At 49.2% G+C, this 20,447-nt stretch overlaps 1 protein-coding gene across 2 annotated transcripts in view; it reads right to left on the reverse strand.

The window, feature by feature from the left end:
* Positions 1-20,447, reverse strand: part of ptk7b (protein tyrosine kinase 7b) — a 362,591-nt gene that overhangs the window by 68,093 nt on the left and 274,051 nt on the right. For both annotated transcript variants that reach the window (XM_078212160.1, XM_078212161.1), the window contains 2 exons: positions 14,279-14,406; positions 13,969-14,169 (listed from right to left, as the gene is read on the reverse strand). In XM_078212160.1, the coding sequence (XP_078068286.1) occupies positions 13,969-14,169; positions 14,279-14,406 (329 nt within the window). The remainder of the gene's footprint in view (positions 1-13,968; positions 14,170-14,278; positions 14,407-20,447) is intronic.

Genomic DNA, 20,447 nt, shown 5'->3' on the forward strand with positions numbered 1-20,447 from the left:
CACTGTGAACAATCCCATTGCTGCCTCTCACTGTGAACAATCCCGATGCTCCCTCTCACTGTGAACAATCCCGTTGCTCCCTCTGGCTGTGAACAATCCCGTTGCTCCCTCTCACTCTGAACAATCCTGTTGCTCCCTCTCATTGTGAACAATCCCGTTGCTCCCTCTCACTGTGAACAATCCCGTTGCTGCCTCTCACTGTGAACAATCCCGTTGCTCCCTCTCACTGTGAACAATACCGTTGCTCCCTCTCACTGTGAACAATCCCGTGGCTCCCTCTCACTGTGAACTATCCCGTTGCTCCCTCTGGCTGTGAACAATCCTGTTGCTGCCTCTCACTGTGAACAATCCCGTTCCTCCCTCTCACTGTGAACAATCCCGTTTCCGCCTCTCACTGTGAACAATCCCGTTGCTGCCTCTCACTGTGAACAATCCCGTTGCTCCCTCTCACTGTGAACAATCCCGTTGCTGCCTCTCACTGTGAACAATACCGTTGCTCCCCCTGGCTGTGAACAATCCCGTTGCTCCCTCTCACTGTGAACAATCCCGTTGCTCCCTCTCACTGTGAGCAATCCCTTTGCTGCCTCTCACTGTGAACAATCCCGTTGCTCCCTCTCACTGTGAACAATCCCGTTGCTCCCTCTCACTGTGAACAATCCCGTTGCTCCCTCTGGCTGTGAACAATCCCGTTGCTCCCTCTCACTGTGAACAATCCCGTTGCTGCCTCTCGTGTGAACAATACCGTTGCTCCCTCTCACTGTGAACAATCCCGTTGCTCCCTCTCACTGTGAGCAATCCCGTTGCTGCCTCTCACTGTGAACAATCCCGTTGCTCCCTCTCACTGTGAACAATCCCGTTGCTGCCTCTCGTGTGAACAATACCGTTGCTCCCTCTCACTGTGAACAATCCCGTTGCTCCCTCTGGCTGTGAACAATCCCGTTGCTCCCTCTCACTGTGAACAATCCTGTTGCTCCCTCTCACTGTGAACAATCCCGTTGCTCCCTCTCACTGTGAACAATACCGTTGCTCCCTCTCACTGTGAACAATCCCGTTGCTCCCTCTCACTGTGAACAATCCCGTTGCTCCCTCTCACTGTGAACAATACCGTTGCTCCCTCTCACTGTGAAAAATCCCGTTGCTCCCTCTCACTGTGAGCAATCCCGTTGCTCCCTCTCAATGTGAACAATCCCGCTGCTCCCTCTCACTGTGAACAATCCCGTTGCTGCCTCTGGCTCTGAACAATCCCGTTTCTGCCTCTTACTGTGAACAATCCCGTTGCTGCCTCTCACTGTGAACAATCCCGTTCCTCCCTCTCACTGTGAACAATCCCATTGGTCCCTCTCACTGTGAACAATCCCGTTGCTCCCTCTCACTGTGAACAATCCCGTTGCTCCCTCTCACTGTGAACAATCCCGTTGCTCCCTCTCACTGTGAACAATCCCGTTGCTCCCTCTCACTGTGAACAATCCCGTTGCACCCTCTCACTGTGAGCAATCCCTTTGCTGCCTCTCACTGTGAACAATACCGTTGCTCCCTCTCACTGTGAACAATCCCGTTGCTCCCTCTCACCGTGAACAATACCGTTGCTCCCTCTCACCGTGAACAATCCCGTTGCTCCCTCTCACTGTGAACATTCCCGTTGCTCCCTCTCACCGTGAACAATCCCGTTGCTCCGTCTCACTGTGAACACTCCCGTTGCTCCCTCTCACTGTGAACAATCCCGTTGCTCCCTCTCACTGTGAACAATCCCGTTGCTTCCTCTCACTGTGAACAATCCCGTTGCTGCCTCTCACTGTGAACAATCCCGTTGCTCCCTCTCACTGTGAACAATCCGGTTGCTCCCTCTCACTCTGAAAAATCCTGTTGCTCCCTCTCACTGTGAACAATCCCGTTGCTCCCTCTCACTGTGAACAATCCCATTGCTGCCTCTCACTGTCAACAATCCCGTTGCTCCCTCTCACTGTGAACAATCCCGATGCTCCCTCTCACTGTGAACAATCCCGTTGTTCTCTCTGGCTGTGAACAATCCCGTTGCTCCCTCTCACTCTGAACAATCCTGTTGCTCCCTCTCACTGTGAACAATCCCGTTGCTGCCTCTCACTGTGAACAATCCCGTTGCTCCCTCTCACGGTGAACAATCCCGTTGCTGCCTCTCTCTGTGAACAATCCCGTTGCTCCCTCTCACTGTGAGCAATCCCGTTGCTCCCTCTCACTGTGAACAATCCCGTTGCTGCCTCTCACTGTGAACACTCCCGTTGCTCCCGCTCGCTGTGAACATTCCCATTGCTCCCTCTCACTGTCAACAATCCCGTTGCTCCCTCTCACTGTGAGCAATCCCGTTGCTCCCTCTCACTGTCAACAATACCGTTGCTCACTCTCGCTGTGATCAATCCCGTTGCTCCCTCTCGCTGTGAACAATCACGTTGCTCTCTCTCACTGGAACAATCCCGTTGCTCCCTCTCACCGTGAACAATCCCGTTGCTCCCTCTCACCGTGAACAATCCCGTTGCTCCCTCTCACTGTGAACACTCTCTTTGCTCCCTCTCACTGTGAACAATCCCGTTGCTCCCTCTCACTGTGAACAATCCCGTTGCTCCCTCTCACTGTGAGCAATCCCTTTGCTGCCTCTCACTGTGAACAATCCCGTTGCTCCCTCTCACTGTGAACAATCCCGTTGCTCCCTCTGGCTGTGAACAATCCCGTTGCTCCCTCTCACTGTGAACAATCCCGTTGCTGCCTCTCGTGTGAACAATACCGTTGCTCCCTCTCACTGTGAACAATCCCGTTGCTCCCTCTCACTGTGAGCAATCCCGTTGTTGCCTCTCACTGTGAACAATCCCGTTGCTCCCTCTCACTGTGAACAATCCCGTTGCTGCCTCTCGTGTGAACAATACCGTTGCTCCCTCTCACTGTGAACAATCCCGTTGCTCCCTCTCACTGTCAACAATCCCGTTGCTCCCTCTCACTGTGAACAATACCGTTGCTCCCTCTCACTGTGAACAATCCCGTTGCTCCCTCTCAGTGTGAACAATCCCGTTGCTCCCTCTCACTGTGAACAATACCGTTGCTCCCTCTCACTGTGACCAATCCCGTTGCTCCCTCTCACTGTGAGCAATCCCGTTGCTCCCTCTCACTGTGAACAATCCCGTTGCTGCCTCTCACTGTGAACACTCCCGTTGCTCCCGCTCGCTGTGAACATTCCCATTGCTCCCTCTCACTGTCAACAATCCCGTTGCTCCCTCTCACTGTGAGCAATCCCGTTGCTCCCTCTCACTGTCAACAATACCGTTGCTCACTCTCGCTGTGAACAATCCCGTTGCTCCCTCTCGCTGTGAACAATCCCGTTGCTCCCTCTCACTGGAACAATCCCGTTGCTCCCTCTCACCGTGCAAAATCCCGTTGCTCCCTCTCACTGTGAACACTCTCTTTGCTCCCTCTCACTGTGAACAATCCCGTTGCTCCCTCTCACTGTGAACAATTCCGTTTCTGCCTCTCACTGTGAACATTCCCGTGGCTCCCTCTCACTGTGAACATTCCCGTTGCTCCCTCTCACTGTGAACAATCCCGTTGCTCCCTCTCACTGTGAACAATCCTGTTGCTCCCTCTCACTGTGAACAATCCCGTTGCTGCCTCTCACTGTGAACAATCCCGTTGCTCCCTCTCACTGTGAACAATCCCATTGGTCCCTCTCACTGTGAACAATCCCGTTGCTCCCTCTCACTGTGAACAATCCCGTTGCTCCCTCTCACTGTGAACAATCCCGTTGCTCCCTCTCACTGTGAACAATCCCGTTGCTCCCTCTCACTGTGAACAATCCCGTTTCTGCCTCTCACCGTGAACAATCCCGTTGCTCCCTCTCACCGTGAACAATCCCGTTGCTCCCTCTCACCGTGAACAATCCCGTTGCTCCCTCTCACTGTGAACATTCCCGTTGCTCCCTCTCACTGTGAACATTCCCGTTGCTCCCTCTCACTGTGAACAATCCCGTTTCTGCCTCTCACTGTGAACAATCCCGTTGCTCCCTCTCACTGTGAACAATCCCATTGCTCCCTCTCACCGTGAACAATCCCGTTGCTCCCTCTCACCGTGAACACTCCCGTTGCTCCCTCTCACTGTGAACACTCCCGTTGCTCCCTCTCACTGTGAACAATCCCGTTGCTCCCTCTCACTGTGAACAATTCCGTTGCTCCCTCTCACTGTGAACATTCCCGTTGCTCCCTCTCACTGTGAACATTCCCGTTGCTCCCTCTCACTGTGAACAATCCCGTTGCTCCCTCTCACTGTGAACAATCCCGTTGCTGCCTCTCACTGTGAACAATCCCGTTGCTCCCTCTCACTGTGAACAATCCCGTTGCTCTCTCTGGCTGTGAACAATCCCGTTGCTCCCTCTCACTCTGAACAATCCTGTTGCTCCCTCTCACTGTGAACAATCCCGTTGCTCCCTCTCACTGTGAACAATCCCATTGCTGCCTCTCACTGTGAACAATCCCGATGCTCCCTCTCACTGTGAACAATCCCGTTGCTCCCTCTGGCTGTGAACAATCCCGTTGCTCCCTCTCACTCTGAACAATCCTGTTGCTCCCTCTCACTGTGAACAATCCCGTTGCTGCCTCTCACTGTGAACAATCCCGTTGCTCCCTCTCACGGTGAACAATCCCGTTGCTGCCTCTCACTGTGAACAATCCCGTTGCTCCCTCTCACTGTGAACAATCCCGTTGCTCCCTCTCACTGTGAACAAACCCGTTGCTGCCTCTCACTGTGAACACTCCCGTTGCTCCCGCTCGCTGTGAACATTCCCATTCCTCCCTCTCACTGTCAACAATCCCGTTGCTCCCTCTCACTGTGAACAATGCCATTGCTGCCTCTCACTGTGAACAATCCCGATGCTCCCTCTCACTGTGAACAATCCCGTTGCTCCCTCTGGCTGTGAACAATCCCGTTGCTCCCTCTCACTCTGAACAATCCTGTTGCTCCCTCTCACTGTGAAATACCGTTGCTGCCTCTCACTGTGAACAATCCCGTTGCTCCCTCTCACTGTGAACAATCCCGTTGCTGCCTCTCACTGTGAACAATCCCGTTGCTCCCTCTCACTGTGAACAATCCCGTTGCTGCCTCTCACTGTGAACAATCCTGTTGCTGCCTCTGGCTGTGAACAATCCCGTTGCTCCCTCTGGCTGTGAACAATCCCATTGCTACCGCTCACTGTGAACAATCCCGTTGCTCCCTCTCACTGTGAACAATCCCGTTGCTGCCTCTCACTGTGAACAATCCCGTTGCTCCCTCTCACGGTGAACAATCCCGTTGCTCCCTCTCACTGTGAACAAACCCGTTGCTGCCTCTCACTGTGAACAAACCCGTTGCTGCCTCTCACTGTGAACAATCCCGTTGCTCCCTCTCACGGTGAACAATCCCGTTGCTCCCTCTCACTGTGAACAAACCCGTTGCTGCCTCTCACTGTGAACAATCCCGTTGCTGCCTCTCACTGTGAACAATCCTGTTGCTGCCTCTGGCTGTGAACAATCCCGTTGCTCCCTCTCACTGTGAACAATCCCGTTGCTGCCTCTCACTGTGAACAATCCCGTTGCTCCCACTCACTGTGAACAATCCAGTTGCTCCCTCTCACTGTGAACAATCCCGTTGCTCCCTCTCACTGTGAACAATCACGTTGCTCCCTCTCACTGTGAACAATCCCGTTGCTCCCTCTCACTGTGAACAATCCCGTTGCTGCCTCTCACTGTGAACAATCCCGTTGCTCCCTCTCACTGTGAACAATCCCGTTGCTGCCTCTCACTGTGAACAATCCCGTTGCTCCCTCTCACTGTGAACAATCCCGTTGCTGCCTCTCACTGTGAACAATCCTGTTGCTGCCTCTGGCTGTGAACAATCCCGTTGCTCCCTCTCACTGTGAACAATCCCGTTGCTGCCTCTCACTGTGAACAATCCCGTTGCTCCCACTCACTGTGAACAATCCAGTTGCTCCCTCTCACTGTGAACAATCCCGTTGCTCCCTCTCACTGTGAACAATCACGTTGCTCCCTCTCACTGTGAACAATCCCGTTGCTCCCTCTCACTGTGAACAATCCCGTTGCTCCCTCTCAATGTGAACAATCCCGTTGCTCCCTCTCACCGTTGACAATCCCGTTGCTCCCTCTCACCGTGAACAATCACGTTCTCCCTCTCACTGTGAACTATCCCATTGCTCCCTCTCACTGTGAACAATCCCGTTGCTCCCTCTCACTGTGAACAATCCCGTTGCTCCCTCTCACTGTCAACAATCCCGTTGCTCCCTCTCACTGTGAACAATCCCGTTGCTGCCTCTCACTGTGAACAATCCCGTTGCTCCCTCTCACTGTGAACAATCCCGTTGCTCCCTCTCACTGTCAACAATCCCGTTGCTCCCTCTCGCTGTGAACAATCCCGTTGCTCCCTCTCAATGTGAACAATCGCGTTGATCCCTCTCAATGTGAACAATCCCGTTACTCCCTCTCAATGTGAACAATCCCGTTGCTCCCTCTCACTGTGAACAATCCCGTTGCTCCCTCTCACGGTCAACAATCCCGTTGCTCCCTCTCACTGTGAACAATCCCGTTGCTTCCTCTCACTGTGAACAATCCCGTTGCTCCCTCTCACTGTGAACAATCCCGTTGCTCCCTCTCACTGTGAACAATCCCGTTGCTCCCTCTCACTGTGAACAATCCCGTTGCTGCCTCTCACTGTGAACAATCCCGTTGCTGCCTCTCACTGTGAACAATCCCGTTGCTCCCACTCACTGTGAACAATCCTGTTGCTCCCTCTCACTGTGAACAATCCCGTTGCTCCCTCTCACTGTGAACAATCCCGTTGCTCCCTCTCACTGTGAACAATCCCGTTGCTGCCTCTCACTGTGAACAATCCCGTTGCTCCCTCTCACTGTGAACAATCCCGTTGCTCCCTCTCACTGTGAACAATCCCGTTGCTGCCTCTCACTGTGAACAATCCCGTTGCTCCCTCTCACTGTGAACAATCCCGTTGCTCCCTCTCACTGTGAACAATCCCGTTGCTCCCTCTCACTGTGAACAATCCCGTTGCTGCCTCTCACTGTGAACAATCCCGTTGCTCCCTCTCACTGTGAACAATCCCGTTGCTCCCTCTCACTGTGAACAATCCCGTTGCTCCCTCTCACTGTGAACAATCCCGTTGCTCCCTCTCACTGTGAACAATCCCGTTGCTCCCTCTCACTGTGAACAATCCCGTTGCTCTCTCTCACCGTGAACAATCCCGTTGCTCCCTCTCACCGTGAACAATCCCGTTGCTCCCTCTCACCGTGAACAATCCCGTTGCTCCCTCTCACTGTGAACAATCCCGTTGCTGCCTCTCACTGTGAACAATCCCGTTGCTCCCTCTCACTGTGAACAATCCCGTTGCTGCCTCTCAATGTGAACAATCCCGTTGCTCCCTCTCACTGTGAACAATCCCGTTGCTCCCTCTCACTGTCAACAATCCCGTTGCTCCCTCTCACTGTCAACAATCCCGTTGCTCCCTCTCACCGTGAACAATCCCGTTGCTCCCTCTCACCGCGAACAATCCCGTTGCTCCCTCTCACTGTGAACAATCCCGTTGCTCCCTCTCACTGTGAACAATCCCGTTGCTGCCTCTCACTGTGAACAATCCCGTTGCTCCCTCTCACTGTGAACAATACCGTTGCTGCCTCTCACTGTGAACAATCCCGTTGCTCCCTCTCACTGTGAACAATCCCGTTGCTCCCTCTCACTGTCAACAATCCTGTTGCTCCCTCTCACTGTGAACAATCCCGTTGCTGCCTCTCACTGTGAACAATCCCGTTGCTGCCTCTCGCAGTGAACAATCCCGTTCCTCCCTCTCACTGTGAACAATCCCGTTGCTCCCTCTCACTGTGAACAATCCCGTTGCTCCCTCTCACTGTGAACAATCCCGTTGCTCCCTCTCACTGTGAACAATCCCGTTGCTCCCTCTCACCGTTGACAATCCCGTTGCTCCCTCTCACCGTGAACAATCACGTTGCTCCCTCTCACTGGGAACTGTCCCATTGCTCCCTCTCACTGTGAACAATACCGTTGCTCCCTCTCACTGTGAACAATCCCGTTGCTCCCTCTCACTGTCAACAATCCCGTTGCTCCCTCTCACTGTGAACAATCGCGTTGCTGCCTCTCACTGTGAACAATCCCGTTGCTCCCTCTCACTGTGAACATTCCCGTTGCTCCCTCTCACTGTGAACAATCCCGTTGCTGCCTCTGGCTGTGAACAATCCCGTTGCTCCCTCTGGCTGTGAACAATTCCGTTGCTCCCTCTCACTGTCAACAATCCCGTTGCTGCCTCTCACTGTGAACAATCCCGTTGCTCCCTCTCACTGTGAACAATCCCGTTGCTCCCTCTCACTGTGAACAATCCCGTTGCTCCCGCTCACTGTGAACAATCCCGTTGCTCCCTCTCACTGTGAACAATTCCGTTGCTGCCTCTCACTGTGAACAATCCCGTTGCTCCCTCTCACTGTGAACAATCCCATTGCTCCCTCTCACTGTGAACAATCCCGTTGCTCCCTCTCACTGTCAACAATCCCGTTGCTCCCTCTGGCTGTGAACAATCCCGTTGCTCCCTCTCACTGTGAACAATCCCGTTGCTGCCTCTGGCTGTGAACAATCCCGTTGCTCCCTCTGGCTGTGAACAATTCCGTTGCTCCCTCTCACTGTCAACAATCCCGTTGCTGCCTCTCACTGTGAACAATCCCGTTGCTCCCTCTCACTGTGAACAATCCCGTTGCTCCCTCTCACTGTGAACAATCCCGTTGCTCCCGCTCACTGTGAACAATCCCGTTGCTCCCTCTCACTGTGAACAATCCCGTTGCTCCCTCTCATTGTGAACAATCCCGTTGCTCCCTCTCACTGTCAACAATCCCGTTGCTCCCTCTCACTGTCAACAATCCCGTTGCTCCCTCTCGCTGTGAACAATCCCGTTGCTCCCTCTCAATGTGAACAATCCCGTTGCTCCCTCTCAATGTGAACAATCCCGTTGCTCCCTCTCAATGTGAACAATCCCGTTGCTCCCTCTCACTGTGAACAATCCCGTTGCTCCCTCTCACGGTCAACAATCCCGTTGCTCCCTCTCACTGTGAACAATCCCGTTGCTCCCTCTCACTGTGAACAATTCCGTTGCTCCCTCTCACTGTGAACAATCCCGTTGCTCCCTCTCACTGTGAACAATCCCGTTGCTCCCTCTCACTGTCAACAATCCCGTTGCTCCCTCTCAATGTGAACAATCCCGTTGCTCCCTCTCACTGTGAACAATCCCGTTGCTCTCTCTCACTGTGAACAATCCCGTTGCTCCCTCTGTCAACAATCCCGTTGCTCCCTCTCACTGTCAACAATCCCGTTGCTCCCTCTCACTGTGAACAATCCCGTTGCTGCCTCTCACTGTGAACAATCCCGTTGCTCCCTCTCACTGTGAACAATCCCGTTGCTCCCTCTCACTGTGAACAATCCCGTTGCTGCCTCTGGCTGTGAACAATCCCGTTGCTGCCTCTGGCTGTGAACAATCCCGTTGCTCCCTCTCACTGTGAACAATCCCGTTGCTCCCTCTCACTGTCAACAATCCCGTTGCTGCCTCTCACTGTCAACAATCCCGTTGCTCCCTCTCACTGTGAACAATCCCGTTGCTCCCTCTGGCTGTGAACAATCCCGTTGCTACCTCTCACTGTGAACAATCCCGTTGCTCCCTCTCACTGTGAACAATCCCGTTGCTCCCTCTCACTGTGAACAATCCCGTTGCTCCCTCTCACTGTGAACAATCCCGTTGCTCCCTCTCACTGTGAACAATCCCGTTGCTCCCTCTCACTGTGAACAATCCCGTTGCTCCCTCTCACTGTGAACAATCCCGTTGCTGCCTCTGGCTGTGAACAATCCTGTTCCTGCCTCTCACTGTGAACAATCCTGTTGCTGCCTCTGGCTGTGAATGGCTATGTCATTGTCTAAGTGAGGGACCACAAGGAAATGTTTATCGCTCACGCCATGTGTTCAGCCAATGACTGCTGGGCGGAGCACGGTCTAATCCGTTCTGTGATCAACATCAATGTAGCAGCAAAGCCTGGCAACAACAAAATCAATGCTGAGGCTGTCGGCAGAGGTCCAGCAAATAAATCCCACGTGAGTGGAGAAAACACAAGGTATCCCTCAGTTAGCCGATAATCGTGATATGTGAGATTTCTTTGGCGCAGTCAAGTCCACCTATGCCCTACCCACCCAGGGCCCCAACTTGCTGCTCACCAAGAATGGACAGGTTTTCATCAAGGACAGAGAAGTAGTCGACGCTCACTGGAAGGAGCACTTCGAAGTTCTCCTTAACAGAGACTTTGTCTTCAACACAAGTGTCTTCAACTCCATCCCACAGCATGCTACCCATCACCATCTCAGCACAACCCCAACCCAGAACGAGGTAGAATGCCATTAACAGCTAAAGAGCAACAAGGCATCTGGAACAGATGAAATCTCCTCTGAAGCAGTAAAACATGGCAGAGAGGCACTATTGGCACAAATACATGACCTCATTTCCCTTATCTGTGAGGAGAACATGCCAGGAGATCTCATATTCGTGACCATCTTCCAAAAAGGTGACAAGTCTGATTGCAGTAACTACAGAGGAATTTTCCAGCTGTCAGCCACAGGGAAGGTCATCGCAAGAGTCTTCCTTTATCACCTTCTCCTTGAAGAGCTCTTCCCAGAGTTCCCATGTGCATTCTCCCCACAATAGGACACACTGGACATTGTCTAGGGAGGTACGGTGGCATAGTGGTTAGCATTGCTGCCTCACAGCACCACGGTTCGATTCCAGGCTTGGGTCACTGTCCGTGTGGAATTTGCACACTCTCCCCGTGGGTTTCCTCCGGCTACTCCAGTTTCCTCCCACAGTCCAAACAACATGCATTGGCCTTGCTAAAATTCTCCCGTGGCATACCCAAACAGGCGCCGGAGCGTGGTGACTAGAAGACTTTCACAGTAACTTCATTGCAGTGTTAATGTAAGCCGACTTGTGACACTAATAAATAACTTGATCTTCACCGTGCAGCAGCTACAGGAGAAATGCAGGGAACATCACCAACCCTCGTACATGGCCTTCTTTGATCTCACAAAATACTATCAACCATGAAGGGTTGTGGAGTGTCCTCTTTCGTTTCAGTTGCCCTCAGAAGTTCATAACCATCCTCTGCCTGCTGCATGATGACATGCATGCCATGATCCTGATCAACAGATCCACCACTGACCCAGTTCCCATTCGGACTGGGGCGAAGCAAGGCTGTCATTGCATTGGTGCTGTTCTTGATGCTCTATCTCACCCTCAGCAAGCCCCTCACTGGAGTAGAACTGAACTACAGAACAAACAGGAATCTGTTTAACCTCCACCGCCTGCAGGCCAGCTCCAAATTCGTCTCATCCTCTGTCTCTGAATTACAGTGTGCAGATGATTTTTGTGCCTATGCACATTGGTGGCTGAGCTCCAAGCCATCATCAACACCTTCACCAGGTATGAGAGAGCATGGGCCTTGCACTAAACATCTGTAAGATGACTTTTCCTCTTACAACCTGTTTTTGCCACTCAGTATCCAGGTTATTGAAATCCACACCGAGACAAAGAACAAAGAACAAAGAAAATAGAAAATTACAGCACAGGAACAGACCCTTTCCTTTGGCCCTCCAAGCCTGCACCGACCGTGAGACCTCGAACAACATGGACCATTTGGGTGGCACAGTAGCACAGTGGTTAGCACTGCTGCCTCACAGCGCCACGGAACAGGGTTCTATTCCTGGCTTGGGTCACTGTCTGTGCGGAGTCTGCATGTTCTCCCAGTGTCTGCGTGGGTTTCCTCCCACAGTCCGACAGGTGTGCTCGTTAGGTGCATTGGCCATGTTAAATTCTCCCTCAATATACTTGAACAGGCGTCAGAGTGTAGTGACCAGGGGATTTTCACAAGAACTTCATTGTAGTGTTAATGTAAGCCTACTGGACAATAATAAATAAACTTAAAAAAAAATAATAAATAAACTTTTTTAAAAATTTCCATAGCTTGGACGCCGACTGTCAGCAAGAGCAGACATTGATGACGGAGGTTCAACATTGCCTTTAATGTACCAGCACAGCCTTCATTGTCTGAGGAAGAGTGTGCTTTGAAGAAGGACCTCAGGAGCGTGTTTTGAAAGGACCACAGACCCAGCACCATGCTTTTGGTCTGCAGGGCAGTAGTGATACCTGCCCTCCTATAATGGACCATGTACAGCAGGCACCTCAAAACATGAGAAGTACCATCAGCGCTGCCTCTGCAACATCCTGCCAATCCATTGGCACAGTAGGAGCACCAATGTCAGTGTTTTCACTCAGGCCAACATCCCCGGCATCAAAGCATTGACCACATTCAATCAGCTCTGCTGGGTGGGCCACATCATCTACATGCCTGACTGGAGATTCCCAAAACAAGCGCACTACCAGGAGCTTCAACATGGCAAGTGAATCCCAGGAAGGAAAAGGAAACACTTCAAGGACACCCTCAAAGCCTCCTTGAAAACGTGCAACATGTCCATTGCTAGCTGGGAATTCCTGGCCTAAGACTGCCCTAAGTAGAGGAAAGGCATCTGGAAAGGAGCCAAACATCTTTCGTTTCATTGCCAAGAGCAAGCTGAAGGCAAGTGTCGAAGACAAAGGAGCGCGTGGCAACCCAGGGACCCCACCCACCCGGTCCCCTAACCACTGTCTACTCCACCTGTGACAAGGACTGTAGGTTGCACATTGGACTCCTGAGTCACCTAAGAACTCATTCTTAGTGTGGATGCAAGTCATTCTCAACCCTAAGAGACCATCTAAAATAAAATTGACAGCATTCTTTTCTCCAGTGAAAACAGATGCAAAGTATTCATTTAGTACCTCAACCATGTCCTCTGCATCCACCAGATGGTCTTTTTGGTCCTTAACTGGTTCCAACCTGACTTTGATTTTTTTTACACTTTAGAATCATAGAATCCAAGAACCCTACAGTGCAGGAGGCAGCCACTCGACACATCGAGTCTGCACCGACCACAATCCCACCCAGGCCCTATCCTCATCACCCCATGCACTTACCCTAGCCAGTCCCCCTGACACTAAGGGCCAATTTAGCATGGTCAATCCACTTAACCCGCATATCTTTGGACTGCGGGAGAAAACCGGAGCACCCGGAGGAAACCCACTCTCTTGCATAGGGAGAATGTGCAAACTCCACACAGACAGTGACCCAGCCGAGAATTAATTCCGGGTCCCTGGCGCTGTGAGATAACAGTGCTAACCACTGTGCCAGCGTGCCGTCACATCGGGACAAGAGATGTCGCTTGCTTTTTGACAGGGGACTCATGGAAGGAATGCAAGGGGGAAGGATGAATGACTGCAGAGTTGGGACCACCGAGGTGCTCGTTCCTACAGGAAATGGAACAGAGAAAATAAAGGGAAAGATGCGCAGATTTTGAATACTGTAATGCTTCGGCGCCACAGTTTTCCAACATCCCCTAAAATTGAAGCTTTTGACCAATTATACTCACCCGTTTTAGCTTATCAAACATAGAATGTATCGAGCCGTGCCGGTGATGGATAAAATCATCTTCATTCATGGTGGTCAGTGATTCACTGAACTTAAAAATTTATATATTTATATTTAAAGACATTTGGATTTCCAAATATGCTACTATTCTATTTCCCATTCACTTTCTTCTCCCCCTTTCCCCCTCTTATTTCCTTTTTCAGTTCTCCTCTATATTCAGCTTGATTCTCTGCTATGAGTCTGACACTCACCATATCTGTCTGGTTTTTTTTACAAAAGAAAATCGAAGAGTTTCAAAAAATATGAAAAACAAATGTGGTTCATCACAAACCCCGCCTCTTGCACCATATTGATCTGCACCATTATATCTGCCAAAATCAAGAGCTACACATGCACCTTACCATTCAGCACCTCCATTTCCGGTTCTTCTCCCTCTGGGCCCTTGTGCAACCTCTTTGCCTTTCGCCTTTTTTTGCAATAGAACATTAGACCTAATACAATGATGATGTAAGCTACTGCAGCTCCCACGGAGAGTCCAATCGTCTGGATCATCTTATATGGAGTAGGCTGGTTTTCATTTTCATCAGGAATGGGAGGCTTACCTTCAGGATCATACAATAAAAAAGTAAATTCAAAAGTTTTTTGCTATTTTCAAATCAATGTGCAAATATAAAATGATGCGTGATGTGTAAATCAGCAATCGTTACTCACTAACAACATAGAGGAAAGCATCTCGGTGCTGGATGTTGCAGTTGTTGCCAGCGATACAGGTGTATTTCCCACTATCCTCTGCACTGACATCATAGATTACCAGGGACCCATTTGCTACTTTCTGTACCCTGTGGTAAAGAATTCAGAAACAAACCATGAGAAGAATTAGCCAAGACTGCTCAGTAGAAGGATTAATATTGAAAGGAATATTCCAGGTACCTTTAAACGGCACTAGCAGATATTTATGCCAAATTAGGTACATGATTGGTTTGCACAGTTCAATACTTCGGAGGATGTGTGAAGTTTGAAGCAGGTTCTGGGCAGGTTTCGTACTTAGCTGTCAAAATACTACATCCAAGGTGTAGGAAGATAGATGGGTGACCGCCAGACGGGGTAGGCAGCCAGTGCAGGGGGCTCCTATGGCTATGCCCCTATCTAACAAGCATGCCGTTTTGGATACTGATGAGGAGAAAGGTCCATCAGGGGACAGCAACAGCAGCGGCCAGAGCAAAAGCACCATGGCTAGCCTGCTGCACCCAGAGGGGGTGGTACAAAACATAACAAAGAAATAGTGATAGAGGATTCAATAGTCAGGGACACAGATAGGCGTTTCTGTGGCCGCAAAAGAGACTCCAGGATGGTAGTTTGCCTCCCTGATGCCAGGGTCCTGGATGTCTCCGAGTGGGTACAAAGCATCCTAAAACGGGATGTAAATCAGACAGATGTCATTATTCACATGGCATGGATGACATAGGTAGGAAGAGTAGTGAGGTCCTGCAACGGCAATTTAGGGAGTTAGATAGAAGGTTAAAAAGTAGGACTTCGTGCCAAGCGCTAGTGAGGCTAGGAACAGGGAGATAGTGCAGCTGAACATATGGATGAAGAGGGAGGATTTCAGATTTGTGGATCATTGGAATGTCTCCCAGGGAAGGTGAGGCCTGTAGAAGGACGGGTTACACCTGAACTGGACAGGCACCAATATCCTGGCTGGGAGATTTGCTAGTGTGGTTCGGCTGGGTTTAACTAGCGTGATAGGGGTGTGGGAAATCAGAACAGTAGGTCAGCAAGTGTAGAAACTGGGGATGAGCATGGGACAAAGGCCAGTCTAGATAAGAGGAAGAGCAGGAAGTTGAACTCAGTAGGCTCAGAGGTCTGGATGCATCTGCTTCAATGCAAGGAGTATTACAGGTAAGACAGACGAACTGGGAGCCTTGATTCATGCACAGAATTTGGATGTGATTGCGGAATGGAGATTTGGTAAAAGGAGGGGCAGGATGGCAGCTAAATGTTCCGGGATATAGGTGTTTTAGGCGAGACAGAGGGGAAGGCAAAAGAGGTGAGAGAGTTGCAATACTGGTTAGGGAACATACTACACTGTACAGAGGGAGGACACCTTGGAAGAATCATTTAACGAGACACTGTGGGTAGAGCTCAGAAACAGGAAAGGAGCAATCGCTATGATGGGGGTATACTACAGGCCTCCTAACAGCCCACGGGAAGTTGAAGAACGGATATGTAAGCAGATTCTGAACAGATGTCAAGGATCTGTTCTGGGTCCACTGTTATTTGTCATTGATATTAATGATTTGGATGAGAATTTAGAAGGCATGGTTAGTAAGTTTGCAGATGACACCAAGATTGATAGCATAGTGGACACTGAAGGTTATCTTGGATTGCAACGGGATCTTGATCAATTGGGTCAGTGGGCTGATGATTGACAGATGGAGTTTAATTTAGATAAATGCGAGGTGATGCACTTTGGTAGATCGAACCAGGGCAGGACTTACTCAGTTAATGGTAGGGCGTTATAGAACAAAAAGATCTAGGGATACAGGTTCATAGCTCCTTAAAAGTGGAGTCACAGGTGGACAGAGTGGTGAAGAAGGCATTCGGCATGCTTGGTTTCATTGGTCAGAACATTGAATACAAGAGTTGGGACGTCTTGTTGAAGTTGGTACAAGACATTGGTAAGGCCACACTTGGAATACTGTTCATAGTTCTGGTCACCCTATTATAGAAAGGATATTATTAAACTAGAAAGAGTGCAGAAAAGATTTACTAGGATGCTACTGGGATTTGAGTTATAAGGAGAGGCTGGGTAGACTGGGACTTTTTTTCCCTGGAGCATAGTAGGCTTAGGGGTGATCTTATAGAGGTCTATAGAATAATGAGGGGCATAGATCAGCTAGTTAGTCAACATCTTTTCCCATAGGGGAGTCTAAAACTAGAGGGCATAGGTTTAAGGTGAGAGATACAAAAGGGTCCAGAGGGGCATTTTTTCCACACAGAGGATGGTGAGTGTCTGGAACAAACTGCGAGTGGGTTGCGATGAAAGGGTGTTTTTCTAAATGGAGGTCTGTAACTAGTGATGTTCCACAGGGATCAGTGCTGGGACCTCTATTGTTTGTAATATATATAAATGACTTGGAAGAAAACGTAGCTGATTAGCAAGTTGGCAGATGATAATATTGCTGGAGTTGCAGATAGTGATGAAGATTGTCAGAGAATACAGCAGGATATAGATAGGCTGGAAAGTTGGGTGGAGAAATGGCAGATGGTATAGACTGGAAAGTGCTTAGAGCTGGGGTTCCGGATGGGAAGGAATTTGTAAAATGCGTACTGGAAGGTTCTTTGGAACAGTATGTAGATAGCCCGACTACTGGACCTAGTTCTGGGAAATGAGCCCGGTCAGGTCATCAAAGTTTCGGTAGGGTAACATGTGGCAAATAGTGACCACAACTCTGTTAACTTTAGGATAATAATGGACAAGGATGAGTGCTGTCCTACGGGCAGGGTGCTAAATTAGGGGAAGGCTAACTATAGCCGGATTAGGCAGAAATTGGTGGACGTTGATTGGGAGAGGATGTTCGAGGGTAAGTCCACGTCTGGCGCGTGGGAGTCTTTTAAGGAACAATTGAATAGGCTGCAGGATAGGCATGTGCCTCTAAAAAGGAAAGATAGGAAAGGTAGGATTCGAGAGCTGTGGATAACCAGGGAAAATCAGGATCTGATTAAAATGAAAAGGGAGGCGTACGTTAAGTCCAGGCAACTGAAAACAGATGGAGCTCTGGAGGAATACAGAGAGAGTAGGAAAGAACTCAAATGGAGAGTTAGAAGGGCAAAAAGAGGTCACGAGATGTTCTTGGCAGGCAGGATTAAGGAGAATCCTAAGGCATTCCATTCATACGTTAGGAACAAAAGAGTTGTCAGGGAGAAAATCGGACCTCTCAGGGACAAAGGAGGGGAATTATGCTCAGAACCCAAGGGAATAGGGGAGATCCTAAATGAATACTTTGCATCGGTATTCACAAAGGAGAGGGACTTGTTGACCAGGAGTGTCTCAGAGGGAGGTGTTGACCCGTTAAGAGAAAATCTCCATTACAAGGGAGGAAGTGTTAGGTTTTTTAGGTAACATTAAAACTGACAAAGCCCCAGGGCCTGATGGCATCTATCCTAGACTGCTCAGGGAGATGAGAGATGAAATTGCTGGGCCTCTGACGGAAATCTTTGTCGCTTCTTTGGACACAGGTGAGGTCCCTGAGGATTGGAGGATAGCAAATGTGGTCCCGTTGTTTAAGAAGGGTAGCAGGGATAATCCAGAAAACATAGGTCGGTGAGCTTGACGTCCGTGGTAGGGAAGTTGTTGGAGAGGATTCTTAGAGACAGGATGTATGTGCATTTAGAATGGAACAATCTCATTAGTGACAGACAGCATGGATTTGTAAGAGGGAGGTCGTGCCTTACAAATTTGGTGGAGTTTTTTGAGGAAGTGACAGAAACGGTTGACGAAGGAAGGGCCGTGGATGTCGTCTATATGGATTTCAGTAAGGCATTTGACAAAGTCCCTCATGGCAGGTTGGTTAAGAAGGTTAAGGCTCATGGGATACAAGGAGAAGTGGCTAGATGGGTGGCTTGGCCATAGGAGACAGAGGATAGCGGTCGAAGGGTCTTTTTCCGGCTGGAGGTCTGTGACCAGTGGTGTTCCGCAGGGCTCTGTACTGGGACCTCTGCTATTTGTGATATATATAAATGATTTGGAAGAAGGTGTAACTGGTGTTATCAGCAAGTTTGCGGATGACACGAAGATGGCTGGACTTGCGGATAGCGATGAGCATTGTCGAGCAATACAGCAGGATATAGATAGGCTGGAAAATTGGGCGGAGAGGTGGCAGATGGAATTTAATCCAGATAAATGCGAAGTGATGCATTTTGGAAGAGATAATGTAGGGAGGAGTTATACAATAAATGGCAGAGCCATCAAGAGTATAGAAACACAGAGGGACCTAGGTGTGCAAGTCCACAAATCCTTGAGGGTGGCAACACAGGTGGAGAAGGTGGTGAAGAAGGCATATGGTATGCTTGCCTTTATAGGATGGGGTATAGAGTATAAAAGCTGGAGTCTGATGATGCAGCTGTATAGAACGCTGGTTAGGCCACATTGATAGGGTGAACGGTGGGAAGCTTTTTCCCAGATCAGAAGTGACGATCACGAGGAGTTACGGGCTCAAGGTGAGAGGGGCGAAGTATAACTCAGATATTAGAGGGATGTTTTTTACACAGAGGGTGGTGGGGGCCTGGAATGCGCTGCCAAGTAGGGTGGTGGAGGCAGGCACACTGACATCGCTTAAGACCTACCTGGATAGTCTCATGAGCAGCCTGGGAATGGAGGGATACAAGTGATTGGTCTCGTTGGACCAAGGAGCAGCACAGGCTTGGAGGGCCGAAAGGCCTGTTTCCTGTGCTGTACTGTTCTTTGTTCTATGGAATTTAATCCGGACAAATGTGAGGTGATGCATTTTGGGAGGTCCAATTCAGGTGGGAACTATAAAATAAATGGCAGAACCATCAGGAGCGTAGACACACAGAGAGATCTGGGAGTACAGGTCCACAGATCCGTTAAAGTGACATGGTGAAGAAAGCATATGGCATGCTTGCCTTCATTGGCCGGAGCATCGAGTATAAAAGTTGGCAAATTACGTTAGTTATATAAAATGTTGGTTAGGCCACATTTGGAATACTGTATCCAAGTCTGGTCGCCACACTACCAGAAAGACGTGGAAGCTTTGGAGAAACGATTTACCAGGATGTTGCCTGGTATGGAGGGTATTAGCTCTGAGGAGAGATTGAATAAACTGGGATTGTTCTCCATAGCCTTTTTTTTGTATTCTGAAGCAAAGATGTATAGTAACACTTTTGGGATTTTGAAACTAAAAGTAAAAAATTAACAAGAAAAAAAATAAGCACACAAGGTTACAGTTACAAAGTTAAAATTAGTCTTACAAAACATTCCCCCAAAAGACTCCCTACCTTGTCAAACTCACAAGTAAACACTTTCCAGGCAACATTCCCTTATAGATGTTTAACTATTAAAATACAGCAAAATACCCACGATAAAACTGCTGTCACTTTAATAAGGGCATATCACAAAATCTCAAACTCACTTCCACTCTGCTGTGGAAATCCTGAAAAATTTCAGGAACAAGACTGCTTTCTGCAGCCTAACACTTTTCTGGCTTACTTGGATGGCTGATTCAAATTGTACACCTTCTCCTAGCACAGAACTGTTTCCCAGGAAATCTTCCCCGTGCAACCAACACAACTCAGCTCAACATTTCTCCTCAAGTATCCTTTCATCATAGATTCAATTGTTCTCAGCACTACTTTGAACTCTGCTTTCCCAAAATATAAAAGTCTTTTCTATTTTCCCACTTTTGGATCAAATAAAATTTGACAACATTCCTTTACTTTCAAAATCTTTGGGGTGCGATGCTTTATCTTGTCAGTTTGGATCTTGTTTTTCTCTCTTGTGGGGTCCATGAATTGGATTAAATTTGAAATTGGTTTTTGGAGCAAGCAAGGAGATGGATTCAGACCTGCCCAGTTCCATACTGCACATTGGCTTTGTAACTTTAAGGATTGAAATTTAAGAGCTGAAAAAAGAACAAGTCACACTATCTCTCAATACAAATTTCTAAACTTGGTTTATTTACTTGCAAATCTATGTGGCCCAATAACATCCATCCTTGTAATACTAAAAGAGGAATAATACCCTCAAGTTCCAAGGATGTTGATTTGATTTCATTTATTATTGTCACATGTATACAGTGAAAAGTATTATTTCTTGCATGCTATACAGAAAAAGCATACCGTTCATAGAGAAGGAAAGGAG

This window comes from Mustelus asterias, chromosome 5, assembly GCF_964213995.1.
Source record: "Mustelus asterias chromosome 5, sMusAst1.hap1.1, whole genome shotgun sequence".
In the NCBI taxonomy this organism is placed as follows: domain Eukaryota; kingdom Metazoa; phylum Chordata; class Chondrichthyes; order Carcharhiniformes; family Triakidae; genus Mustelus; species Mustelus asterias.